The sequence below is a fragment of the Lontra canadensis genome, unplaced genomic scaffold (genome assembly GCF_010015895.1).
Source record: "Lontra canadensis isolate GAN:19392208 unplaced genomic scaffold, GSC_riverotter_1.0 scaffold57, whole genome shotgun sequence".
NCBI lineage: Eukaryota > Metazoa > Chordata > Mammalia > Carnivora > Mustelidae > Lontra > Lontra canadensis.
Window position 1 is genome coordinate 11,261,318 of NW_022631051.1, and position 27,972 is coordinate 11,289,289.

General features: G+C 47.0%; 2 protein-coding genes across 2 annotated transcripts in view; one reads left to right on the forward strand and one right to left on the reverse strand.

Annotated features, from left to right (window-relative positions):
* Positions 1-27,972, forward strand: part of PI4KA (phosphatidylinositol 4-kinase alpha) — a 116,966-nt gene that overhangs the window by 41,246 nt on the left and 47,748 nt on the right. Inside the window, exons 13-19 of the mRNA XM_032875965.1 lie at positions 141-270; positions 1,307-1,439; positions 3,135-3,230; positions 3,607-3,790; positions 4,236-4,339; positions 6,461-6,629; positions 10,300-10,350. Coding sequence (XP_032731856.1) covers positions 141-270; positions 1,307-1,439; positions 3,135-3,230; positions 3,607-3,790; positions 4,236-4,339; positions 6,461-6,629; positions 10,300-10,350 — 867 coding nt within the window. The remainder of the gene's footprint in view (positions 1-140; positions 271-1,306; positions 1,440-3,134; positions 3,231-3,606; positions 3,791-4,235; positions 4,340-6,460; positions 6,630-10,299; positions 10,351-27,972) is intronic.
* SERPIND1 (serpin family D member 1) lies at positions 15,130-27,681 on the reverse strand. The gene is made up of 5 exons (XM_032875966.1): positions 27,594-27,681; positions 22,509-23,404; positions 18,617-18,890; positions 16,656-16,800; positions 15,130-15,964 (listed from the first exon to the last, which is right to left on the reverse strand). Exons 2-5 carry the CDS (start codon positions 23,386-23,388, stop codon positions 15,773-15,775), a joined length of 1,491 nt encoding a protein of 496 aa, XP_032731857.1. The 5' UTR covers positions 23,389-23,404; positions 27,594-27,681; the 3' UTR covers positions 15,130-15,772.

Below are 27,972 nucleotides of genomic sequence, written 5' to 3' on the forward strand. Positions count from 1 at the left end.
GAGTAAAGTGGCCCTGAATGTTTTGACCTTGGAAGTTTCTGGTCCCCAACTCAGGTGTCGGAAAGGTTGGGCATCTATTGCTTGGGCCTGCTCAGCTGGCTACAGCCTGTGTTGTATGATGGCTTGATGGTGTGTTGCAGGGTCTGGGCCGCCTGTGTGAGAGGTTCCCGGTGGTGGTGCATTCAGTGACGCCGTCTTTGCGGGACTTCCTGGTTGTCCCGTCTCCTGTGCTGGTGAAGCTCTATAAGTGCCACAGTCAGTACCACACAGGTAACAGATGGCTGTACCCAAAGCCACCTCTCCAGCTCCTAAATCCCATGTGGCCCTGAGGGTCCAAGGAAAGGACCACATAACCTTGTGTGCCAGCCTGCCATGGTTTCGTGACTGAGAGATTGTGGCTGGGCTGTGCGCCCTGCCCTGTTCTTGGGCTCATTCCTCCTTTATGCCTTTCTTCATGGCTTTCCATACATGACCCCATCTGGCTCCATTTCTTTCCTTCCTCCACCCTCCCTGGCATATACTCCTGCTACCACTGAGGGGTCTTCTAGTCCCACTTGGTTTTTGGCTCCTTCCATCACTGAGATGGTCTAAAGTGAGAGTCCAGCATGTTCCAGACACTGGTCAGGAGCTCTCCATGCTGGATCTCAGCTGGGTCTCAGCTAGTCCCTATTCCTGCCTCGTGAGTGTATTATCACGTTTCTATGAAAAGGACATGGGCTCAGAGCAAATCTGGCCACCTGTAACCATTAGCGTTCATTAACACCTGCTTCCTCCTGGGTCTCTAATGTTGTATTGCTCATCCCACCCCATCAGTCCCGTGAAGGTGGGTGCTTTGTCCTCTCCCTTCAGATGAAGAAACCCAACCTCCAAGCAGGTGAAAGACTTTTCCCTGGACCCCGGGACAAGGAGAGGTTTCTGTGGCTCTACAGCTCCTGCTCTCTACTCACCCCCTACCTGTACTATTTTTGTGCACATCAGCTAGGTAATCTTCAGGGACAGGACCACGGCTCACACTCGGGGCTGAGTACCTGTGGGTGTTCATCAGGACTTTCAAACCATTTCTTAAGAAATCGCTGTGTTACTCATTTATCGCTTTGCAACCTAAACATTCTTCCTTTTGTTTAAACATGTTAATTTCATCCTTTCTGTTCTCACTTTTGTTGCTGAAATGTTTGATCAAATCATTTTAGAGGGGTTGTTTTATAAGGTAAAAGTGATCAGCATATTATTTTGGTTTTGAATTATTGACAAGGGGATGGAAAATGACAGGTTTAACCAGATACATACTTGAATTTTTTACATTTAGTTGCTGGCAATGATATAAAAATCAGTGTAACCAATGAGCATTCTGAGTCAACTCTAAATGTCATGTCGGGAAAGAAGACCCAACCCTCCATGTATGAGCAACTCCGGGACATTGCCATTGACAACATCTGCAGGTGGGAGACTGGCCAGAGGGATGTGTAACCTGGGGAGGAAGGGAAAAAGTTTCAGATAAAATTACTAAAAAGTGAGAAATGTTCATAATTTTTTAAAGCTTCTTTTGGACTATTGTAAACCTACATCCGATTTTAAAAGAGAGATTATTGCATATTTTTTAATGATATTTTAAAGAAGATTTCTCTATTTATTTGAGAGAGAGAGAGAGCACACACACATGTGTGCACAGGAGGGAGGGGCAGAGGAAAAGGAGAGAGATTCTCAAGCAGACTTTGTGCTCAGTGCAGAGCCTGATGTGGGGCTCGATGTGGAGCTTGATCTCATGATCCCAAGCTCATGACCAGATCCAAAATCAAGAGTCAGATGCTTAGCCGACTGTGTCACCCAGGCACCCACATTTTTTTTTTTTTAAGATTTTATTTATGTTGAGGCACCTGGGTGGCTCAGTGGGTTAAAACCTCTGCCTTCAGCTCAGGTCATGATCTCAGGGTCCTGGGATCGAGCCCCGCATCGGGCTCTCTGCTCAGCGGGGAGCCTGCTTTCCCTTCCTCTCTCTCTGCCTTTCTCTCTGCCTACTTGTGATCTCTGTCTGTCAAATAAATAAATAAGATCTTTTTTTTTTAAAAAAAGATCTAAATGTTTATAAAAAAAAATTTTATTTATGTTGAGAGAGAGCATAAGCTGGAGGGGGTGTGGGAAGAAGGGCAGAGGGAGAGGGAGAAGCAGACTCCCTGCTGAATAGGGAACCCGATGTAGGGCTTGATCCCAGGACTTACTGGGATCATGACTTGAGCCGAAGGCAGATGCTTTAACTGACTGAGTCACCCAGGCACCCCTATTTTTTTTTTTTTAAATACGGCTTGTTTTTCTTTTTCTGATCATAAACGTAATTTAAAAATGGGAATATAGAAAAAATGGAAAGAGTTATCTATCAGCCCATCATCCAGAGTAACGACACATTGTCACATTTTCTAGGTTTTTTGTAATTTTTAGCATAAGGGACGGATTTTATATGATTGAGTGTCCTTGCTGCCCAGGCTCCTGCTATGTGAACTCTTGCACTCCAAACTCAGAAACCACATACATTCTAATTTATATGAAAATGTATCTCTCTCTCTGAATTCTGGCTCCTTACTCTCAGAAGCCCCATCAAGAGAATATGACGGCCCTTTTCTGTCAGCCAGATGCTCTTCTCTGACTCTGGCATGGGAGCCAAACAGATACAGAAAGCAAGAGATGCCTGAAAAGATTTTGTGTCTTCATGGGCTTTTAAAATTACCCCTTTTCTTTAGAAAATAAATTTTTCTTCATACTATTAAAACCTTGGTATATCATATAATACTCCCTGAGCTGTCTTGGGACCATCTATCTTGAGCCAGTTACTGTAACTTTTGTTAAGGAACAGTTCTGGAAATTTTAAATTGGAATCAGGGTGAGTGTAACATTCTGAAGTAAACTGTTCTGGTCAAATAATGAAGTTACTGTTTCTGACTGAGATATTTATCAAGTGGGCAAAATCTGCAGCAGTTCTTTGAATTCATTCTGTGTAATGACTTTCATTCAGATTTCTGGGGAAAAAATGCTCAGCGCAGTTCTTTAAACTCTGTAGACCTGATAAAGAGTCAAAAACCAGAAACAAAACACTCATCTGTTGTTCTGATGCCCCATGCCATGTGGGTTTCCTCACTGTCCAGGTGCCTGAAAGCTGGCTTGACGGTGGACACGGTGATCGTGGAGGCCTTCCTGGCCAGCCTCTCCAACCGGCTCTACATCTCCCAGGAGAGTGACAAGTATGTCTCATCCCCAAAGGGCAGCCAGTTGTTCTCAGCAGGCCTGGGTTGGGGTGGGGGGGCCTGGTATCTCGCACGTCTGTGCTTCTTACTTGCAGAGCGTGGAGTCATGCATCAGGTCTGTCCCCCAATTTAAGGTGAAACTCACCTTAGAATGTTGATCCTGGACCACTCTTTGGGAGCAGAGAAAGATCTGTGTCGTACTGAGTAGAGCCAGAGACTTTATGTTTCTACCGGAAGTAAGGATTCCAGGCAGTCACTGTCTGATGACCACTTCATCTGACATATTTTGGTAACCTTGAGGTCCAGGCTGTAGCTTCTGGGCTTCATTTCACAGAGGACTGTTCCGAGGATGCTTCTCTTTCTCCCCCCACAGGGACGCTCACTTGATTCCTGACCATACCATCCGAGCCTTGGGACACATTGCAGTGGCCCTGAGGGACACCCCAAAGGTCATGGAGCCAATTCTGCAGATCCTGCAGCAGAAATTCTGCCAGCCCCCCTCCCCCCTTGATGTGCTCATCATTGACCAGCTGGGCTGCCTGGTTATCACCGGAAACGTAAGGCAGGACCTACGGTAAAACCCACTACCCTCTGCAAGCGTTGTTACTTTGACTATCAGGAGTGCAAAAATAGATTAAATTTACCCTGCAGATGAGTTAAATGCTCACAGCTCTCCTGACAATGAATAGGGAGATTTTTTTCCAAGTAACAGAGAATAGAGTGATGGCTCCCTAAGTGCTGGGAAAAGGAGGTTTAAACTCATTTCTTGCTGATGTTAATAACATGTAATAGAATTTAAGTTGAAACCATTTCCCCTTTAGCTTTTGAAGTTTGCTGAAAGCTTTAGGAATGGATGCCCTTGATGTTCTTTTGGGCCTTTATGGTCCATACATTCCAGAAGCTTTTGCTCTGAATGATGGTAGAGGGGCCTTTTCCATGTTCCAAGGAAGGGCTTTCATGGGAAGTCATGCCATGGTAACCATGTCCCTCACTCTCTTCCAGCAATACATTTATCAAGAAGTGTGGAATCTCTTCCAGCAGATCAGCGTGAAGGCCAGCTCTGTCGTGTACTCAGCCACTAAAGATTACAAGGATCATGGCTACAGGTAATTCACTAGACCTCGTCGTCACTCTAGATTATGACAGTTTTCAGCGCCCTTTAAAAGTGTGCGGTTAGGGGATTTGTCTTTTGAATAAACATTTTTCCTACAAAAGCAGTATGTGTTACAAATCAGCACATGCACAAGCAGGAAATGAGTGAGTGCTACCAGGAGCTGAGCATCTCAGTGTCATTACCTCAGACCCTCCCTGACAACAAAGTGTCCACCCAGCCAGTAGGCTTTTTTACGTACCAGTGCATCAGCCATGCCGTTAACCTTCTTCCATGTGCCACCTCTAATGGCTGCGGAGTGTCCCATCATAGAGCAGCACTGAAATCTAATCCCTAGCTCGGAGGTGTGGTAGTTTGCCAGGTTTCCCTCTGGTAAGCGCTACATCGAACAATCTAATAGCTGTGTATCTGTGAGTGTCTCTGATGCTTTCCTCAGGATAGATTCAGAGAGGTGGGATTTGGAGGGTCGGAAGGAAGGGATATTTTTCATCCTCAGATATTTGATATTTGTGTAAAGTTTGGCCAGTTTTCCTGGCAGACTAAGATATGCTTCCTTGCCTGTTCCTTGCCACTACTGTGAATGCCTTGAGGGCAGGGTCATGTTTTTCCACATCGGGAGGATCTCACAAGAGTTTGACAGACCTAGGGAAGAAAGGGGCAGGGAGGAAGACATGTGCCCCTTTGTTGGCATTTCTTTTCTCTCCTTCTGACCTTTACGTGCAGGGCTCATTCTGAGGTTCTTTCCAACTCACGTTAGTGGTTGTAAGTGTGGCTGTGTGACCTTTGAAAAAGATCACCCTCTCTCTGCCTTTGTTTCTTCATCTGTCATCTGTCAAATGAACACCTGTCTCCATTTGTGTGGGTAATTGAGATCATGTACAGGAAAGCTCTTGATAAATTCACACTCTTGCCGGTGTCATTCCTTTGCCTTCTTACTGCCTCCATTTCAAGCCCAGGCTACTAGAACAGCCTGAGGACTAGTTTAGGGAGGCATTCAGCTCCTTTCCCCTTTATCCATCTATCCATCCATCTCTGGTCTCTGTGAAGAAACTGACTCACAGACCAAAACACCTCTTTCCCTTATTGCTTCCTTGTCCTGAAGTGACTCCTGCACCTCCTTGGTCCTCACACCTTCCCCTCCTTGTCTTTGCTCCTGCTGTTTTCCTTCTGACCCTTGCCTCCATCTTGCTGCCATATGCAGTACTCGGCCTTCTCCATGCCTACCAGTTCTTCAACTTCTGACTCCACCTCCAAGAAGTCTTACCGCCACCAGAAGTGGTTTGTCTTCTTCCTCACCAGTGGAGGCTTTTACTGCCATTCGTTTGCCCTTACCTCCCAGGATTTCACGTGTCTGTGAAAAGGATGTGCTGTTTGCTGGGAGATTTCTGGGGACCAGGCAATGCGCCCAGTGCTTCATGTGGAGTGTTTCATTCATCCTACACCCTGTGAGGAGGGAATTCTATTATTCTTGTTTTATTTGGTAGGAAACTGAGGCTCAAAGATGAGCCACTCACCTGAGATCATCCAGCATAGAAGTGGCAGGCTCTGGCTGCCCCCACAGAAGTCTGGCCAGCCTTGCTGGTTTGCTGTGACTCTCTGGTCAGCTTTGTATCCAGGGATTACCTGTACTAGCACTGTCCTAATACAGGTTGTCCCAGGGCCACTGAGTGCTTCCTGAGTGCCTGATGTGAACTAATACTAGCATCAGCCCTATGGTGGAAGCAGTGTAGGGAAGAAGCTGATCGTCACAGGAAAGTTTCATGGGTGGTAATAGTGAATTAAGGCTTCCTATAATTTGAGAACTTATAGGAATTTAGCTATGTAGTAGTCTTTCAACACTCAGAAGTGTCCTGAGATCTTCACAAGTTCTATAAGTGTGGATTCCTGGATCCCAGGCAGTTCCCCGAGGCCCTTAATGCATGTCAGGAGAGGTTAAAGCCATTTCTGCAGCAGCTGACTGTCCTTTAGGGAGATGGTGTTCACAGAGACACTCATCGCCTCTGGAAGACTCCTTCATTCACAGGCACTGAGGGGTGGGATGAGGCAGGAGTCAGCTGGCCTCACCCTTGCAGTCCAGACCCTGTGTTGTAGCAGCTGTCATTTCTCTCCCCACCAGGCACTGCTCCCTGGCGGTGATCAATGCCCTGGCCAACATCGCAGCCAACATCCAGGATGAGCACCTCGTGGACGAGCTGCTCATGAACCTGCTGGAGCTGTTTGTGCAGCTGGGGCTGGAGGGAAAGCGGGCCAGCGAGCGGGCCAGTGAGAAGGGGCCTGCCCTGAAGGTAGGGAGGGAGGGAGGGCGGTCACCCAGGGGCATCTGGTAAACAGTAAGAACAAAGGTTCTTTCTCGGGGCTGCTGGCAAGTGTTCGGAGAGGGTGGCTTTCTTGTAGAACCATGTCTGGCTCGTGGAAGCTACCTCCCCCGGCCCAGGGTGGTAAGTGACAGCAGCCTAGTGTGTACCCCCAAACCTCCTCTCTTCCTTTTCTCAGCCATCATGAAGCCAGGGGGTGGAGGCTTTCATCAGAACAGTGACAACATGAGAAGGGCCAGATCTGACCTAATCTGGGCCATCCAGGGAGACAGATCCATGGGGACAAATAAAATGACAGGTCTTGAGCCTCCAAAGAGACAGACTGGGGAGGTTGAGGCAGGTTAAGCCCCCTACCCCATCATGTCCTCTTTGACCTGTCATGTTGGTGCCATTCTCTCTACCAGAGTCTCCACCTTCATCCTCCTTTGTCTTTTCCTCCCACCTTCCTTCCCCAGACAGTTACTGTTTACCTACTGTGTGCCTAGTCAAGGGTCAGCTGACCTTCTCTAAAGGGCCAGATTATACTTATTTTATGCTCTGTGGGCCGTAGAGTCTCTGTTGCAACTACTCAGCTCTGTCCCGGTAGCATAAAGCCAGTTAAAGAATGGGCGGCTGTGCTCCCATAACTCTATTTCCAAGAATTCTATTTCCAAGAACAGGTGTGGGTCAGATTTGGCCACAGCCAAATCTTTCTTCACCCTTGTTCTAGGTGCTGGGGTTACGGAAGTGAACAGACAGACAAGGAGCCTGCTCCTGCAGACAGCAAAGCCAAAACAGGGCAGTGTGGAGAGGAGCACTTTAGATCAGGCTGTGTGACGACCTGAGGAGGTGACAGCTAAATTGGAAACTGAATGAAAAGGAGCTTTTAGCCCTCTGTGTGAAAATCTTCGCTAAGGGGGAAATAGCTGGTGCGAGAAGGGGTCCTAAGAGCCTTCGCTCTAATTCAGCTTTGCTCTGCTAAACCCCTGGACAGTGATCTCCCAGGATGGTGCACAGCTAGGCCATCCTGATGCACAAGGGACAGAGGCATCTGTCGTGCCAAGTGGGGCCTTGGGCATCGGGAAGTGAGGGCTGCTCAGAGATGAAGGGAGACACTTGGCAGCCGAAAAAGCAGAGGCTGTGATGTGTCCAAGGGGTGTTTCAGGAGTCGTTCTTCTTGCCTCCCCTGGAAATTGTATTTCAGGGCCCAGAAGGACGCTCCTGAACTCAAGGGCTGCTCCTCTCTGCCTGCTCTTGCTACAAGTTTACATTCTCAAGACTCAGGATGTAATGCTTCATTCATGGGCTGGGAGTGAGGGTTGTGGCCCTGACAGTGCAGGGAGCCCTTTTCTACCTTCCAGGTGCAGAGCTGTGAATCCTCTTCTTTGCAGAATAGTTCCTGTTTGCGATCATGGAGGGAACAGCCCAGTGTTTACTGAGCAACTGCTATGCTTTCCCCCTAAGATGGGGCCTCAGAGAATAAGGGGACTTGCAGAATCTGTGAGAGGGGGTTGGCCAACATGTGCCTCAATGAAGACAAAGAGCCATGATTATAAATTAAGAATTGGCAATTCTTGGGGCACCTGGCTGGCTCAGTGGGTTAAAGCCTCTGCCTTCAGCTCAGGTCATGGTCCCAGAGTCCTCGGATCGAGCCCCACATCGGGCTCTCTGCTCCACGGGGAGCCTGCTTCCTCCTCTCTCTCTCTCTCTGCCTGCCTTTCTGCCTACTTGTGATCTCTGTCTGTCAAATAAATAAATAAAATCTTAAAAAAATAAAATAAAAACATAAAAAAAAAATTCTCTTAAAAAAAAAAAAAGAATTGGCAATTCTTGGAATGCCTGGTTGACTCAGTCGGTTAAGCAGCTGCCTTCAGCTCTGGTCATGATCCCAAGGTCCTGGGATCGAATTCTGCATCAGGCTCCTTACTCAGTGGGGAGCCCGCTTCTCTGCCTGCTGTTTCCCCTGCTTGTGCGTGGTCTTTCTCTGACAAATAAATAAAATCTTAAAAAAGAGAGAGAGAAAAAGAAACAACAATTCTTCCCAGTCATCGCATATCTGGGAAGCCGTTAGTTTCCAGAGAGGAGGAGGCAGGGCTTGAGATTCTGTCCCCATGGCTCAGCGGCTGTAGGGTTTTGGCAAGCTACTCACACCCCGTTTTCTCCCCCAGAGATTTAGTTATTACATATGAAATGCTTGGAATTGCCTGGCATGCAGTTGGTGCTCAATGCACTTGGCTGCTGCTATTAATAGAAAAAATCAACTGAATGTGCTGAAGTGAGTGCTTCTAGAACTGAGGCTTATCAGTGTGCACTATAGTTTATAGACTTATTTGTGTGTCCAACCAGGGAATCTACCTTTTAATAGTTATTTCTTATGTAATCCCCAAATTTTCCATAACTTGAAAAGAATATATGTTTGTTATAGAAAAGATGCAGAAACGTTAACTGATAAAGTAAAAAGCACCCATAATTCCTCTACTCAGATGTACTCATTACTGACATTTTTTAAAAAGATTTTATTTATTTATTTGAGAGAGAGAGAAGGAGACGGAGAGCACAAGTGTGGGGTAGGGTGGGAGGAGGCAGAGGGAGAGGGAGATGCAGGCTTCCTCCTGAGCAGGGAGCCCAAAGCAGGGCTCAATCACAGGACCCTGAGATCTGAGCTGAAGGCAGATGCTAACTGACTGAGCCACCCAGGCATCTCTCATCATTGACATTTTGATAGACTTCCTCCTAGATTTTTTTATGGAAATATATTTATTTTAAATAGTCAGGATTATATCATTGAATACTCTGAAATCCTGATTTTTTTTTTTCCATTTAAAATTTGCTGTGGGCACTTTCCAAAGTGACTAGATATTTTTCAGAAAGGTGTCTTTTTTTTTTTTCCTGAAAGATTTTATTTATTTGACAGAGAGAGACACAGCAAGAGAGGGAACACAAGCAGGGGTAGTGGGAGAGAGAGAAGCAGGTTTCCCACTTAGCAGACAGCCTGATGCAGGACTCTATCCCAGGACCCTGGGATTACGACCTGAGCCGAAGGCAGACGCTTAATGACTGAGCCACCCAGGCACCCAGAAAGTTGCCTTTTTAATACCTGTGTGGTATTTAATTTTACATGGGTACCATAACTTATATAATCATTCTACTGTTTGGCATGTTTCCATTTTTTTGGTATTAAAATGATGTTGGGGCACCTGGGTGGCTTAGTCAGTTAGGCATCTGACTCTTGATCTCAGCTCAAGTCTTAATCTCAGGGTCATGAGTTCAAGCCTTGCATTGGGATCCACACTGGGTGTGGAGCCTACTTTTTTTTTTTTTTTTTTTAAAGATTTATTTATTTATTTATTTGACAGATAGAGATCACAAGCAGGCAGAGAGGCAGGCAGAGAGAGAGGAGGAAGCTGCTGAGCAGAGAGCCTGATGCGGGGCTTGATTCCAGGACCCTGGGATCATGACCCAAGCCGAAGGCAGAGGCTTTAACCCACTGAGCCACCCAGGCACCCCGTGTGGAGCGTACTTTAAAAAAAAAAATGATATTGAGTGAGCGTGTTTATATATTGCTATCTATATATCTCATTATTTCTCTGAAATTAACATTATGTCTTTTTTTAATGAAAGGAACTCATGCTTTCAATGACTCAATTCTTTTACTTTCTAGGCTTCTAGCAGCGCAGGGAACTTGGGTGTACTCATTCCTGTAATTGCTGTGGTGAGTATTAATTAATTGAGTAGTTTTAAACTTCAGATACTGTGCTTATATTTTAGTGTTGCCTGGTGGTACACAGCAAATTTCTTAGCAAAATGCTCTTTGGAGGCCCAGTGATTCTGTACATGTGGCTGTGTCTCTGCTGCCACCAGCTGTTCTGTGACCATCTCACTGGTATGTGCCTGCTGTGGTCACACCCCCACTCCCATTCTCCGTGCTCTGCCTGAACCTCCTCACCAGTTGACTAGGAAACCCACTTTGGTTCTCTCTTGTGTGGCTCCCAGAGCTGAGGTGTGGCTCCAAGGTTCGTCCTGTGTCTTATGCGCTGCTCCGGTGCCTCTGACTAATGGTGGGCAGGCTCTGCTTCTATCCCCATCCTAGTCCCACAGGGGACACAAGGGGCTGGTTATACTTTGGAGCACAGCCCCACCCACCACCATGGTGGCAGCTCACAGTCTAGGCCCTGTCCTGTGCCACAACATTCTTCATCTTGCCTTGTCTCAACCTGCAGCCTTTTCTTCCCAAATGACCTTTGTAGAAGTTGTTTTCCCTTTTCTCAGTTGTTCCCAGCTGCCATTCCTAAGCCACGGCCCCAGGTTCTAATATTTGTTTTCATCTGTGATTCTCTAACTTCCACTAAACCTACTCTCTGGTTAAGCGTTCCTTCTGCCTTCCAATTCCTTCTCACCTTTCCCCAACCCCCGTAGTTCGAGTCTTGAGCACTCACACATGTGTCCCTTCACATGGAACACCAGAGGGGTTGACCTCTGAGCTGTCAGGGTGACCCAGGGCTGTAGAGGTCAGGCAGGTGGACAGAGAGGCACCTCTCCTGATCTCAGTTTCTGTTCTTACTGCAGTCTGGGTATTCCGATCATTTGGAATCGGTGCACTTTAGGGTCTGATTTTAGCTGGCCAAGGTGGGTGAAAATGGGAGCTGACTGGTTTATTATCATTTGCCTTTAAGATGTCACAGGTTGTACTTTGTGGCGCATTCTGCCTCCATTCACCTTCCTTCAGCTTGTCCTTTTCTTTCCTGATCCCCTGCCCTGTAAGTGACTGATTCTGGAGCAGAAGCCAAGTTGCTTGTTCCCCTGCTGCATCTGTGTCAGGATAGTCTCCTTTGCCTGAATGTGCTGGAGGGGGTGGGGGGCAGGCTTCCAGTCTGCCCATGCCCTCACTGCCTTCCTGTACTGGTGACTCTTCCCTCTCCCCTGGGGACCTTAACCACCTTCACACCTGCCATCAGGTGCCTCCCATAGGCTCTGAGGATTTGAGAACGGCCAGGACTCTCTGCTGCGGTATTTTTCATCACTGCGTCCGTTGGTTTTTTTTAAAACATAAACTTTTTCACTTTATACTTAGTATTGGTTAGTGTACAGTTGTGTTTTAGAAGTACCATGATACATGGATTCTTTGTTTGGCCTGGAGGGAAAAGTGAGGGGCATAAAGTCCATGGCACTCTCTCAGACCGTCTGAGGGGAGAGGGGCCAGCAGCAGGCTCCAAGAGAGAGCAGATTTTGGCAGCCTGGGGGTTTGTCTGGGGTGACACTTGAATCCCTGAATTCTGGTGAGTTCGAACACCAGAGTTCTCTGACCCGTGTGCCTGTGAGCTTTCAAGCATGTGTAGCTGTTGTCATTTAGAGTTTAGTAACTACATAGAAGAAATTGCAGGGGGCACTTTGCACTTTCTGGGAGTAGTGACCGATGAGGTTGGCTGGGAACACATAGGTGTTCAGGTCACGGAGGCCAGGGTTGGACTCCTGGTCCTGTGCGTGGGATCCTGGGTGAGCGTCACAACCTCTCTGTGCCTGCTCTGCCCATAAAGCTTCTTGAAAAGATGAAGATGAGGCTCTGAAGTGCCCAGCTGGGTCAGTGTCAGCATGACTGTTAGCAACGATAGGCAAGCACACACTGACTTAAAATACTTTGTTTACTCCACTGCAGTGACCTTTTACATGAATAGAATAAGTATTGTAGTCTTAACAAAAGTTAATGGTTATATTATGGGGGAGGAAACAAATATTTGATTCTATTGCTCAACAAAGAGCACAGAGAATCATGGGATCTTACATTTGCCTTCTGGTTTGCCCCTTGGACCCTCTAGGAGAAACTAGTTTCTAACTTTTTTTTTTTTAAATGTTTTCTTTCTTTCCTTTCTTTTGGAAGAAGATACTCCGTTTTGGATCTTTTGATGATTGTCTCCCGGTATTTTGTTCAGTGGAAGTGCCAGTGCGTTTGAGGCAGGAAGCCTGGGTGTCTGTCCATATGCAGCTTATCAGGACTTCTCAGTGACTTTAGGAGCCTGGAGGGCATCACAGGAGACTGAGTCATATGATTTCTAAGGCTCCTTCAGTAGGTTTGGTGATCTTTGACCTGCAACTTTGTAGAATAGTGTCTCTTCAGAAGTAACACTGATTAAATCGCTTTTCTTAATGTCTAGCCGTTTAGTTAATCAAGCACCAGAAAGGGTGTCTAATGCTTAAGAGTCCTGTGTGTTCTCCTGTTGTAAACTAGTGATTTGCCAAGCTGCGCCTCCTGCTCAGAAAACACTTGTGCACTTCACTTAGAGCTCGTTTACCTGTGCCGCTGGTAATTTTTGTGGCCTTGGACAAGTTACTTATTCTCTCAGTGCCTATAAAGTTAGGTTTGTGGACTAACAGGGTTTAGGTCATGGACTCCTTTGAAACCCTTGTCCTCTCCTTCCATAGAAATGCATCTCTTAACAAGGTTTTGAAATTATTCTCCGGAAGTTGAATGGGAGAAACCCGCCCAGGGCCCCCCAGTCAAGAACCCCTGGGCTAGATACTCTCTCAAAGATAGTAACAAGGGACGCCTGGGTGGCTTAGTTAAACGGCTGCCTTCAGCTCACGTCATGATCCCAGAGTCCTGGGATCAAGTCCTACATTGGGCTCCCTGCTCAGCGGGGACCCTGCTTCTCCCTCTGCCTGCTGCTCCCCCTGCTTGTGCTCACTCATTCTCTCACTCTTGCTCTCTCTCTGACAAATAAATAAAACCTTAAAAAAAAAAAAAGATAGTAACAGAAGCCCTTATCTAGCTTATGCTAAGCACCAAGCACTGATGTAAATCCCTTCCAGTCATTAACTCACCTAATCCTTACAACAGCTCTGCAAAGTAGGTGCTGTTATTATCCCTATTTTTCTTTAGACTTTTAAGATTTTATTTATTTATTTGACAGAGATCACAAGTAGGCAGAGAGGCAGGCAGAGAGGAAGGAAAGTAGGCTCTCTGCTGAGCAGAGAGCCTGATGTGGGCCTCGATCCCAGGACCCTGGGATCATGACCTGAGCCAAAGGCAGAGGCTTTAACCCACTGAGCCACCCAGGCACCCCTGTTATTATCCCTATTTTACAGGTGGAGAAACTGAGGTATAGAACTTGCCTCAGAGTCCCACAGCTACTAAATGTCAGAGCCAGGGTTGGGACCCAGGCAGCCTGGCTCAGGGTCTGTGTTCTGAATTAATACTCTAATGCCTCTAAACCTGGATCAGCTAGTTCCTGAAAGAGAGGGTCTGGGTGCATTCTGAGTGGATGTAGGTGAACGAAAAGCGTGGAGGCTGGAGGGCCTTGGCCTGGGCCAGATCACAGAGGAGCCTGGGCTGGCTCCAGCAGAGGTGGGGCGAGGCACATTGGAAGGGAGATGGTTACCTTTTGGGTAGGGGACAGACATGGCAAAGGGCCATAGGCGGGGTTTTTGAGAGAGCCACATTTAGGAATAGGAGGAACACGAGAAACCAGCAGCAGGACAAGAAAAGCAGGAACAAGCACCAGGAAAGGATAGTGTGGAAGTGCACTGGAGAAGGAATTCAAGAAGTGGGGTGTCAGCCCACTCAGGGCTCCCCTAGAGGTCTGGAAGTGTGATAGGCAAAGACGTAGCCTCCACCCTGCACTGGTCAGGAGATACAGGAAGCGGAGGTGCGGGAAGTTGGAAAGGAAGCAGGTGGAGAGGAGTTACCAATGAACAGCAGGGCCTGGGGCGGATCATGTCTCCTCTGAGACCTCAGCTGTTTCTTCTGCCAGAAAGAGGGGATAACAGTGCGAACCTCTTAGTGTTGGTGGAAAGACTCAGTGATAACCTGCAGGCAAACCCATCACAGTGGCCCCCTACAGTGGGGAGCGTGAGGTGCTCTCCTTTTTCTGCCACCATGACTAGTATTGGTCTCACTGAGTCAAAGCCCTCCGTGACAAGACTCTATGGGTGACTCTGGAGTCAAGCCAACCTGTGCTCAAACCCTGCTCTACCTCGGCTGCAAAGAAGAAAAAGCCTCTCTTGCAGCTCTTAGCTGCACACACAGCACACACACAGATGCTCTCAGTGTTACCGCCCAGAGTCCCCAGCACTGCAGAGGCACCAGGAGCCTTGAATTCTGAGCAGCCTTTTTGAATTCCACTCGTTTTACCCAAGTAGCGAAACATCAAGACATCTGAATGTCGCTTGCTTTCTCAGACCAGACCCACTATGGGAGCTCGTCTGAGGGTCTTCCTGTGTCCAGGGATGAAAGCCAAATCATGTGCCCCACATGAAGACTGGCATTTCAGGAATTTCTGCAAAGCCCCATCCATAGCATCGTTGCCTCTAGGATTTAGCAACATTCACCACGTCCTGATCCCGAGGAATGTGCTTGTTGTGTAGCACCTAAGTCACCGTGAAGAACTCAAATTGTTTTTTGTCGACCTCTGTCATTCCTGGGAATGTCAGCTATTTTGAATTTGACTTTTCTTAGTTACCTGAGCCTCAAAAAATAGAGAATTATAGCAGACACCAGTAAAAGTGGCAATATTTATTTATCTCTTAAGGTAGAAGCCATGGCCATGTGTACACACTGTCCTCTGGGCAGCAGTGAGGTGACAGCAGAAGTATAGATGACATTTAGCATCAGTTCACAAGGTTAGGCCTTGAGAGAATTAAGCCCTAATACCCAGGGCACCCCGTGAATGTCATGAGGCTGCTTTTGTCCTGGGCACCATCCTTGGGAGAGGTGAGAAATTAGTCCTGCAGCTCATTTCTGTATTCTGTGTCCAGATGAGCGCTGGTAATTTGAGTGAGAGAGCCAAAAGTTCAAGAATGGGGACAGCAGGGAAAGGAGGTACACAGGTAAGCCCTCTATAGCTTTGCACTGAGGAGGCGGGAGGAAGCCGGTCTGTATGTTGCTGACACACCCTATGTAACAGCTGGCTTATCACAGGTACGTTAACCTCTATGAACTGCTGGCATTGTTCACCGTGCTGAACGGATTCTGATGAGCTTTTCAGTCATTTGTAAATTTCTTCTCTGCTATGGGCGTCGATTTCAGAATGGTAGCATAAACCATGAAAGCCATGATGCCAAAACATCTCCATTCTCATTGTTAGAATGGAACCGGGATTACGGGTGCCCCCCAAGACACTTGAAATGCCCATACCTCTACCTTAAGACTTGGTGGGGTTGGCAACTCTCCCCATGAAGAGCAGGCAGCTGGTACGGCGCTCATAGATGAGGAAGAGGAAGGGGCGGTCGACAGTGAAACGGACTTGGGTGGTCAGCGGCATGAACCCCACCGTGGTCATGGCAGCAGCTTGGGTGCCCTCCTCGTTCACCGTGATGGTTCCTTGGTGCTTGAACTATTTCAAAGTGGAAAGGAAAGTTGTCACATCTGGTCAGTGGGCACACAAAGGGATAGACGATATAGTGGAGTCTCCTGTCATTCAGGGTGGAAACGCCACATACAAGGCACAAACCATAGCTGTCCAGAATGACCCTTGAAGGTCTCTCTCACCTCCTGCCAGATGCAGTAATTGTGCTCAGAGGCTGTGTCATATAAACAATGCATATCTCTAAACTCCAGCACCACAGCCGCTCCTGGTGGTCGTCATAGTATGAGTGGTCTGCCAGCAAGACGGCACCTACAGGCCCCGTCTCCTTCGCACACTGTAGGAGCACTGCCAGGAGGGTGGGGCCTGGATCTGCATGGGTTTTTTTGGACCAATACTCTCGTTTTTTTGTGGACTGTCTGTTGTTATTTCAAGTTCAGCATACAGGTCATGCACCTTCTCTGCATATATTTTAACGGGTCTTTCATGATTCAGCTGGGTGTACCTGTTTCACGGACCGGGGCACATGCCTCCTCTCTTTCTGCAGTCAGCAGGAATGAGGCTCACTCCCACGCTGCTTCCTAAAACAGATTACCCTGCCCACTCAGTGTCTGGTAGACTCAGCACCGCTGACGTGTGAAGTCAGATGAGGCAGGAGGGAGGCTTTGCTGGGGGCAGACGCTGGGGAGAGGTGTGGAGGGTGGACAAGGGGAGAGCGTACCAGATCAATGGTGATCCTGTGGTCTGAGATTCTTGTCATATTGCTGTCTTTGTCAAACAGTGCCGTGACCCCCATTGACTTCAGAGCCTCCACGAGGTTGTAGTTCTTCTCCAGCTTGAATTTTGGCAGAAGCACTTCTCGAGTTCTGGGCAGAGAAGAAAAGGGGGCCCAGTTTTATTGAACCACAAGTTCCAAAAGAATCCTGTTTTTCCCTCAAATGTCCACAACCTCATTTCCCCCATCAACCCCAGGTTGCTTTTACCACAGAATGGATGCAGCACTTCTTGAAACTCATATCCTAGTACTGCCAGTTGAGTTTTGGGGAAAGACCATCCATGATAATTCCGGTTCCTTAAAATGGAGGCATGGTTAGTGCTAGGTAGTCATTTCCTCCATACTGTGGGGTTCATGGCCCGCCTTCCAGGTGAGCTATACTGGTTTGTGGTTTGAAAAATATCTGAAATAATTATCTTGTTTGGGTCCTTGATTTTACGCATTTCTTATTTTGTCAAGTAAGCAGTTGAATATCTGATCAGTGTACAGAAAAAAGAACCCTTCACATGCCGGAAAGTGCTAAACTTTTGTTCTCTGTCCTTGTCTCAACACGTTCAGTCTTTATGGGTAAACAGCAACTACACTGCCCATGGGGCCAAGTCCAGCACACAAAGGGGATAAAGAGACATCAGACACAGCTGAAGAGTTTGCTTTCCTTTCAACAAGCCAGGACTCACGTGTGTGAAGCAGCAAAATGGTAACGGTGGTAGGATAATGTCTCAACAACCAGGACAGATCTAACTACTGGAGCCATCCAGCAGGGGGTGAGGAGGAGGGGGTATTCCTGGGGCTTAGAAGGCTGCCCATAGCTTGAGAGATGGCGTGAGCCAAGCCTGGAGGGAGCTTGAGCCGTGGTCCGGCGGCATGCAGAGGGGCACTGGGCAGGGGGAGGAAAGAGGAGGAGGGACAAAGCAGGTCATTTGGGGGACTGTGTCTGTGGGCCTGGCCAAGAAGCTGGGCTGTATCCTGTGGGGAGGTGGCCCATAGAGAGCTTCTGAGAACAAGAGCTGGAGCCAGTGGGTGTCTTGGGGACGCTATCTGGAGGCCAGTGCCATGGGGCTTGAGGAATGGAATGGGCAGGCTGGTTAGGCCTTCCTGGCTCAGGGTGGAGGTCACAGACAGTGAGGTTAGGAAGGAGGTGGGTACAGAGGGGAAATTTCTAAGGAAAAATTGACAGGGCCTGATGACTCATTGATTCCTTGGGCGAATACCTTCCTCTAAGAGCCCTCTTCTGGGTTTGTTCCATTTCTCTGCATTCTTGTCACAAAAGGAGACCTGAACCAGATTCACATCTTAATATGGGCCTAGCCAGTTTCCAATAGAACAGAAATGTTACTTCTCTATTTTTTCTGCCATGTTCTGCTAATAATCATAGTAAATACTTAAAACCTGTAGTTTTGACTCTGGAGTAATGAGAGAGGAAAATCATGAATGACATGTCCTGAATAGATTATGAGGCCTATAGCATTTCCTGCACAGGGAAGGAAGAGCTTATCACAGGCACCAGGCACTGTGATGGGTGTTCAGAGTCTTTTTTCTAGGTCTCTCTGCAATCCTGGGAAGTCATAGAATCGTGCTGCTTCTATGAGTGTTGAAGCCAGGGCTCAAAGCTCTAGAGCAAGTAGGTGGCGGAGCCGGGATTGTTTCTGAGCTGGCTCTAAGTCACCTGCCCCCCACATCTGAAACTGTCATGTGGTGGGGTGGGGGGCAGATGTGTCTCACAGATGCTGTCTGATTGCTTCTCACTGAGCAAGAAATTTGGGCTGAATTAACAAGAGTGGCCCAAGATGGCAGTTCTTGGGTTTTTATGCACACGTCTCCCTTCTTGAAATGACCAAAATCCCCAGTGTTTCTGGTCTCTCCCAGCTTCCCAAAGATCAAAAGACCAAACATTCAACCTCAAGTACCTGTTTGTCATGCTTTTCTGCCATCTCTCCACCACCTGGGGCGTCAGCTGGGTCTCAAGGGTCTTCATCCCAGAGAGCTTGTGCGGGACTACGATGAGCATGCTGATGCCCCCGACATATTCCAGCTGCAGGACATCGCAGTCCAGCTCCTGGTCATTTGCTGCCAGGAAGTTCCCCTTGGTCTGCATCATGGAAACTTTGACCACCTCTCGCTCATTCAGCCGGAAGTTGTGGTTATGTGTCATTTCTACAGGGAATTTATTCACCCAGGATCCTGTAAAGTCAACAAGAACAGGGCTTTTATTAAAATACTATTTTTAAAGCCATGGTCCACACGTGTGAGCATGCATCAGAAACACCTGGAGGGCTTGTTCTGACTGCATCCCCCACCCCCGAGTCTCTGGTTCTGTAGGTCTAATTTGAACCAAGAACTTGCATTTCTAGCACATTCTTGCTAATTCCTGGTCTGGAGACTACACTTTGAGGACTGCTATTCCAAATGATTCCAAGGTCAGAATGCTGAGATACTCGTAGGAAGTATGATAATGGTAGAGAAGTTAGACAGACTGGAATGAATTCTGGTTTAGATGAGGGAACTAACTAGTTGTTTGACTATAGCAAGATGCTGAACGTGCCTGGACCTTTACTTGTTGACCTGTAAAATGAGCAGCTTTTTGCTCACGGCTGCTGTTTCAGCATCTTTCCTCCCTTCCACTCTGACTCCATCGGGACTAGAAGGATACACTGATGATGCCATCAGATCTTCATGTCAGATTTGGGTATAATGCTGTGTGTCCAGGAGTAAGTGCATGTCTGTTTCATCTCTAAGATGCTAGTAACTATGATAATGGCTGCTGACTGACAACTGAGAACTGGCAGTGTGCCAGGCATTTGTCCAAGCTTCTTTCCCATATCCTTCATTTCCTCTTCCTAGCAACCATATGAGATGCGTGTTTTTTTATTATAAGCCTTGTTTTACAGAGGAGGAAACTGAGGCACAAAGAAGCAAAATAACTTGTTCAGGGTTTCTAGCTAGTAGGTAGAGCCACTGGGACGAGATAAGCCTCCTCCCCGGCTTCTCAGCCTCAGCACTGTTGACATGGGGCAGATCTGAGTCATGGAGGCTGCCCTGTGCATTGTAGGGTGTTTGCACCAACCCTGGCCTTTACCGCCGAGGTGCCGGGGGTTCTTCCCCCACCAGGTTGTGGCAAGCACAGACGTCACTGTGCTTCTGCTAGAGTCACACATCACCTGGTTTTCTTTCTGACTTCCTCCTGAGACCCAGCCTCTGTTTTCATTGTGCTTTACAAGGCGGTTATAATATTTGAACTAAAAATCAAATTTGTGGGGTGCCTGAGTGGTTCGTTGGTTAAATGTCTGCCTTCGACTCAGGTCATGATCCCAGGGTCCTGGGATCGAGCCCTGTGTTGTTAGGCGCGCTGCTCAGCGAGGAGCCTGCTTCTCCCCCTCCCTCTGCCTGCTGCTCCCCCTCCCTCTGCCTGCTGCTCCCCCTGCTTGTGCTCACTTGTGCTCTCTCTCTCTCTCTGTCAAATAAATAAATAAAACATTTTTGCTCAGCAGGGAGCCTGCTTCCCCCTCTCTCTGCCTGCCTCTCTGCCTACTTGTGATCTCTCTCTGTCAAATAAATAAATAAAATCTTAAATAAATAAATAAATAAATAAAACATTTTTAAAAAATCAGATTAGTAACACATTGAGGAACTAGCGATTAAAATTATATTTCTAGACCGTCATTTCTTTTGATAAGCGTCCGTGATTTAAAAAAAAAAAAAAAAAGCCTCCGTGAAAGATTGGGTGCTATAGGTATTTCATCCCTCTGATTCCAGTGGTAAATTAAGTGACCATCCAACACGAGGGGAAAAGAACACACACGTGTTTGCCACTTTAACCCCTTGGCGTGGCACTGGTTACAGTGTGCCAGAGGTTATAAACCGACTATTGTTGTCATTCTGCAGTCCTTGCTGGCGGGAATGGCTTGTTGCTGTGCTTCTCTGCCTGCTCCTGATCACTCGGCCAGCCTAGTGCAGAGGCACTCATGTCTGGGGCGCCACCACAGACTAATGGATCAGGTGCTGCCCACGTAACTTATACTGGCTGTTCTAAAGCTGTTCCTAAACATAGGTTAGTTGCTCACAGAAGCAGAATAAATGTCACTAGCAGTATCATACCTACCTAATATATTATATGATGTTGACATCTGCAGTTTTACTCCTTCAAATTCATTGAGCTCTTGCCACATACCAGGCTAGCACTGCATCACTCTGTCTTGCAGTGCTGCACACAGCCCTGTCAGAGCAGGTGTTATCATCATCTCTGTGATAAAGGTGAGGAACCTGAGTTCCAGACACATTGAATGACATGCCCAAGGCCACATGAATAAGAAGTAGGGAGGCCGGGGCTTAAACAGTTTGCTCACTTCCATGTACTTAAGATCAGTAATAAAAAGTATATGTGGGGGGGTGGCACCCAGCTCTTGATTTCAGCTCAGATCATGATCTCAGCATGGTGAGATTGAGCCCCACTTCAGGCCCCGTGCTGGGTGTAGAACCTCCTTGTGATTCTTTCTCTCTTTCTCCCTCTCCTCCTTCCTGCTGCCTACATTCACACTGTCTCTCTTAAAAAACACATATGTGTGTTCACCATATGTATGCATATATGGCATGTGTCTGTGTGTCTGTCACAAGCCTATTAGAGCTTCAGCCTTTGAACACCCACTACAAGGCCAGCAGTGTGCCTAGCATCTGAGAGAGAAGCCCAGGGGTCTGGCTCAGCCTCCATGCCCCTCCTTTGGTCTTGGCTGCTTCAGCCTTACTTTGCCCATCTGGCAGAATGCCTGCTTGGCTCAGCTGCTGAAAGGCCTCAGCCCTCCCTTGGCAGCCCCACCACCCCAGAGTGGCAGCCAAGAGAGGGTGCGTGTCCTTCGCCTCCCTGGGCTGCCGTAACCAGTGCTAGAGCTAACTAGCGAGGAAGCATAGCCTCCCAGGCCTCAGGGACTGATTCTAGCTGGTGCCCACCAGGTTTCGGTGGCAGAGAGGAGAGTGGTTGTATGTCACCATGAGTCATTGAGATGTGGACGCGTTTCTAGTGTCTGCCCTTTGACTCTCTAGGCTTGTAGAATAAGGTAGAAGTTTCTTCCAGTTCAAGTCCCAGTGAGGGCGCTGTGAATGAGGTCTGGATTTTACAAGTCCATTGCCCATTTACTTCCAGGATCCCAGGGGTCCTATGTCTGTGTAGTGGCTTGGGGGTAGGGAATGTCCTCCTTGTTTGTCTGGCCCAGAATAGTTGGTCTGGAGATAATAATTTATTTCCCCACCTCTCCTTCCCATTAGTGCGCAAGGGTCCTAAAAGGAGTTGCAGGTATTAATGTTAGTCAAGCTGAACAGTTTTCAGACACCTGCCTTCAGCCTCTTGTCCATATTCCTGCTTACTGATAACTGGGAAAGGAGATGGGAAAAAACCCAAATCCAAGATGGCCAAATGCTTAAAAGGTCTTTCATTTTTTTCCTTCCAATTTAACAAAGTGCTAGAGATGGCCTGCAACCTTGGCTCTGCCCCTTACTGGCTGTTCACCATATATACACAATGTGCCCTGGGAGCATCATTTTACTTCTCTGTGCCTTGGCGGCTCTGTCTGTAAAATGAGATGCTAATAACAAGGTTGTGCTGAAGTTTCTGTGCGCATAGAGCACAGAGTTAGGGCTCAGTGTCAGCTGCTGCCGTCGCCTCATCCTACTCTTCCCTGTGAGCTGACCTTGTGACTTGGTTTCCTGGATAAATCGAGCTAGAGAATACAGTTCTTGATGCTCAGTCCAGCTGCACATTAAAAGAATATGTCACGAGTTTGTTTTGAGAAACTTAAAGCTATTTCTTACCTTTAAAGTAGATGCAGTTTAGAATCATCATCTGAGTACCTGGGTCTATACTCTCCAGTGCGTCTTTTATGAGCCCCTTGGTGATCTTCAGAATGTGGTTATTGGTTTTCGATATGAAGGCAGGGTCTGAGAAATCAGCCGCCTGGGCCTCTGCAAAGTAGTACTCTCTTACTTTTCTTTTGAAGTCATCCAGGATTGGAAATTGCTTCTGGACATAAAGATCATTGACCGACCGCAGTGTGTACCCAAAATTCCTTCTGAAGAGGCGATGAGTCAGCTTACGGAAGAGATTGTGAATGGTCATGATCTCATACTTGCTGCTGGCATTGACAAAGTCTTTGAAATGCAAAATCGAGTGCACTTGTTCATAGGTCTCCCCCCGCAGGCCAAAGGAAATCATACCCATGGCCGTGGAAATGCCCACTGGGGCTATGAAGATGTTGTCAGAAGAACGGGCCTGCTCCTTCAGTGCGCGGTAAAGGTTGAAAGCGAACTTGGCATTGAGGATGTTGAGACGCTGGATCCGGCTCTTGCCTTGGAAGAGCTGGAGGATGTTCCCAGCACCAGCCTCTGAATCGGTTGGCAAAACCGCATCAATGATGTCAATATAGTCATCATCTTCGCTGAATATCTTCTCTAGGTCCAGATAGTCCTCATCCTCCTCCCCCTCTGTGATCCAGTCGTTGGTGACCGTGTTTTCCTTGTGGAAGTCAGCAGGGAGAAGGGGCATGCTCAGGTTTTTGCTACTTAACTGCCCCCATTGGGGGTCTGCAGATGGAGAATCTTCCCCTCCTTTCTCAAGCTGACTGGTCAGGCTGTTGCTCCCACACATGGACATTAGGATGAGAGAAACGATGAGGGGTTGGAAAAGGTGTTTCATTTTGGCAGAGCTAAAGCTAGGAGAGAAAACCAGTGACAGGGTCAAAGGTGGCCTTGCAGACCAGCTCAGAGGGCAAGCCCATAGCTTTGACCCCAGAAGATGCCCTGGGAGTGTCAGTCCTTAACCATTTTACTATCACACATCTTAAGAGAAGCTGGTGAAGATAAACAGATACCTAACATTTTTGTGGCTTCATAAACCTACCTGAAGGATCTGTGGTTCCCAACTTGAGAATCCCTTCTGCAAAGATTTACAACACTGCGACCATATAGATTCCTGCGGACTCAGTGTTCCCAGGGAGTTTCTTTTTCATTCACTCACCAAACTTTGTCTCCTGTTTTCCAAACGACTTATTAGGCACTGGAGGCACCCCCACCAAGGGGCTCTTCCAGCTAGACAGGGAACAGACGTGCAGTAAAGCAGGGGGGCTCTCATAAGGACACTACCAAAGCAGGGGTGCAGAGCTGGGGTGTGGCCCTGCCTCCTGTGGTAGGAGCGGGCTGCCAGGAGAGCCTCACCAAGCTTCACTGGGAGGTGGGGCCTGAGTGGAGAGAGTGAAAAAGGCATACGGGCCAGCCTTTCTGCAAACAGGTATTCTAAAGATATGTGAAATTTGTGTCATTATTTGCAGTTGTGCAATTTGCATAACATTTGGAATTTGTCATAATGCAGAGATCCTCTGGGTGCCCAGTGAAAGGTGGCTGGCAGCCTGTCTTTTTTCCCTGGAGCCCCAGAGGCTGTGAGGCTGTCTGGCTTACCACAGGTGTCCTATCTTCTCTCCATCTGTTCTTTGATTCCTGATGCTGTCAAGAGGACCTACTAAATCCTTTTTCCTTAACTGCTTTGAGCATGGGGTTGGGAGTAATCTTACCAGCTCTATAAGGTCTGTGTGAGAATGATGTTGGAAAGCTCTCGCTTGAAGGCCTGAGGGGAAGTCCGTTTATTTAAATAAGATGAGTTCTGGGCTGCCTGGTGGCTCAGTCAGTTAAGCGTCTGCCTTCGGCTTAGATTATGATCCCGAAGTCCCAGGATCGTGCCCTATGTCCTGCTCCCGGCTCAGCAGGGGAGTCTACTTCTCCTTCTGCCGCTCCCACCGCTCGTGCTCTCTCTTTCAAATAAATAAAGTCAAATAAATAAGGTTTTACTACATATACTGTGGTAAACCTGTCTTTACCCATCCCCTGCCTTATTCCAAGGAAGGACCTGTCATGACTTATCAGATCAGTTTTACCTGCCAAGTGGCTTTTTCTCTCTTTTGCTTACTTCCTGCCTATAAATTGCATCCTGGGTAGATGAGCTATTATTTGATGTTTCTGTGTTTCACCAGGTCAGCAGTGGTAGGCATTTATAATGTTACACCATCGTACATGATCCCAGTGTCACTTCTGAACAACCTGGGAAGCAGAACTGTATCTTGTCAAGTTTGTTGTGTGCGTGGAACCATCTCCCATTAACTAGATATTGGAGGACCAGAGTATTTGGTTCCAGTCCAGGCCAGATAAGAATTACTGGTATCTGTTCAGTAAACATTTGGACTTGTTAGTCTGAATTTGGGCCTAGGTATGTGGATACCCAACTTGTGATGCTCTCAGTTTTGTTGATGTTGATGACAGCAGTGACTCTTTTTTTTTTTTTATATTTTATTTATTTATTTGACAGAGAGAGAGATCACAAGGAGGCAGAGAGGCCAGCACAGAGAGAGGGGGAAGCAGGCTCCCCGCTGAGCAGAGAGCCCAATGCGGGCCTTGATCCCAGGACCCTGAGATCATGACCTGAGCCAAAGGCAGAGGCTTTAACCCACTGAGCTACCCAGGCGCCCCCAGCAGTGACTCTTGATAGAGGTCTGCTGGTTGCAGGTGCTGTGCAAGGAATTTAATCTATGTAACTTAACATCATCCTTCCAGCATTTTATATACCAGCATCCTGAGCCTTATGTCACTGTATGACTGTTTGTGGCAGGGGAGCCTCTGCCTTTTTGCCTCCAAGCACTAGAACTGATTTCCCTGCTCACCCACCTCCACATCACCCCCATCTTCCTCCTTGGGTCTTTCCCAACAGTACCATGAAAATAATCAGCTCAAATGCTGTTCTAATCACCACCGAAAGACTTCTGAATCACACACTTTGGAGGGAGCAAGTCACCTCAGTTTCTGACTTTGAAAATGTCTGTTGTCTTTTCCCACCCCACACCCTCCCTCCAGCATCCAGCCAAGGCTGCGGTGCTGTACACTTGGCCCAGGCATGAGAAACCATTTCTGATGTGTCTGGCTGGAGGTAGAACTGGGCCAGTTTCCAGATAGAACTGGGCATGGATATTGACAGCAATACACTGTAAAAAGTTAGAAAAGAAGAAAACGAGCAACTTGGTTGAAGTCTCCTTGCTGGGCTGCAGATCCTTCTCAGGCAAAAACAAGGTTAAAAAAACAACAACTTGAATAAATAGAAGTTCAGGAAAAGGAATCTGAGACCAGATAAGGAGGCAGAGGTGAAGACATTCATGTTTTTTATCCTGTGTTTATATAGTGTATTTGGAAGCTTCTTATACTCTGTATAAGATGCATTATATGATGAAAAGCCAAAAATAGTGTTCAGTATTCCCTTTTCAGAGGAAGGAGAAAAAAATTCTTATATTTTCTCTGAATTGAAATTAAGGCTCTAAAAGGCCAGTCTTGGTGCCCGGAATGCTCAGTTAAGCATCTGCCTTTGGCTCAGGTCATGATGGTCCTGGGATCGAGCCCCACATCAGGCTCCCTGTTCAGTAGGGAGTCTGCTTCTCCTTCTCCCTCTGCTTCTCCCCCAGTTTGTGCTCTCTCTCTGTCACATTAAATCTTAAAATAATAATAATAAAAGGCCAGTCTTCCTATCATTTTGCCATTTAGTATAACAATTATATAAGGCACTTTTATTTTTGTAAAAGATTTTATTTATTTATTTGACAGAGGGAAAGAGATCACAAATAGGCAGAGAGAGAAAGGGGGAAGCAGGCTCCCTGCTGAGCAGAGAGCCTGATTCGGGCCTCGATTCCAGGACTCTGAGATCACAACCTGAGCCAAAAGCAGAGGCTTAACCCACTGAGCCCCCCAAGTGCCCATATATAAGACACTTTAAAACTACCACTAGGTTATGTTTAAATCCTGGTGACTACTTTTGAAGAGAAGCAATATTTTTTAAAGGTAAATAATTCAAAAGTTTGCCTTCTTGGAACTTTATATGGTGCTTTCTCATGCCAGTAGTATGGAGCAAGGTTGGCCTTTTTGGTCACACATCAAAGCATAACACCTGGACATCTTAGTCCCTCTTGGCTATGTCTTCAGGCCCAAAGAAGGCAGATATGATGGGGGAGAAGTGACTGCTTGAAGTTTTAAAAAACTTTCATTTTGAAATAACTGCCAACATTAGAAAATTTGAAAAACCGACATAAGTGTTGCCTAAGTGGCTCTGTCATTAAGTGTCTGCCTTCGGCTCAGGTCATGATCACGGGGTCCTAGGATTGAGCCCTATGTTGGTCTCCCTGCTTGGCAGGAAGCCTGCTTCTCCCTCTCCCATTCCCCCTGCTTATGTTCCCGCTCTCTCTGTGTCTCTCTCTGTCAAATACATAAATAAAATCTTAGAAAGAAAGAAAGGAAGGAAAGAAGGAAGGAAGGAAGGAAGGAAGAAAGGAAGGAAGGTAGTAAGGAAGACCGACGTAGAGAACAGCCCCTGTACACCCTTTTCCCAGATTCACTAGCTTTTGTATTTTGAACAGTTGCTTTATGGCTTTCTCTCCATATATACACATCTGTGCGTATGGGTGTGTACACAAGCAGGCACACACATAAACTCTTTTTTTTTTTTTTCTGAAACCTTTGAGAATAGGTCACTTTTGGTGTGTCCCTCTAACTTTTAATTCAAATATATCAGGGAAAAATGTCTAAGGACAGGGATATTTCATGTACCATCATAGTACCATTACATACTTAAGATAATTTAACATAGGTACAATATTTTCCTATTCTAGTTCCTATTCCAATTTTGTCAGTTGTGTCAGTAATGTTACTGACAGAATGTTATATTAGGCAGACTAAAAAACAAAACCATTTTTCCATTTTTAAAACAGTGTAGAAAGCTTTTGAATTTGTAGTTTGATAGAGAAATGCATGTTATCCATCTCTAACCACTGCAAATAAGAATTTAAAATTGACAGAAATGTTAAAAACCAAACTCACCTCTGTGCTTCTGAGAAGTGGTGTTGCAGAGATGAAATGAGCCAAGGTCACCAGCGGGGTTTCAATGTGAACTTTGGTGCTGGGCCGGTGTTGGGTATTTTTCAAAGTAAATATGTCCCAAATCAAATACCATTCAACTAGCTTTGTCAGCACAACCCCCCTCGGCTGGGTCTTTGATCTCTGCTGAGTGACTTCTGACTCCTCTGCTCTGGTTCTGTTACAGCTGGTATTTTGAAGGCATGACTGTCATTGTGTCGACGTGCTTGTGGGCTCAGTCCTTGCTGAAGCCACTACATAATGAGACACTCTTCAGAGCTCTAGGAGCTGGGTTGCATTGGGGGTAGCTGTAATGCTCCCCTAAAAAGCAGAGGCCCACTCA

Coding starts and splice junctions, on each gene's coding strand:
- SERPIND1 (XM_032875966.1), bottom strand. CDS start 23,388: ATGAAACACCTTTTCCAACCCCTCATCGTTTCTCTCATCCTAATGTCC. Junction 18,891..22,508: donor AAACTGCATCTACTTTAAAG/GTAAGAAATAGC, acceptor TTGACTTTACAG/GATCCTGGGTGAATAAATTC. Junction 15,965..16,655: donor ACAGGATCACCATTGATCTG/GTACGCTCTCCC, acceptor ACTTTGAAATAG/TTCAAGCACCAAGGAACCAT.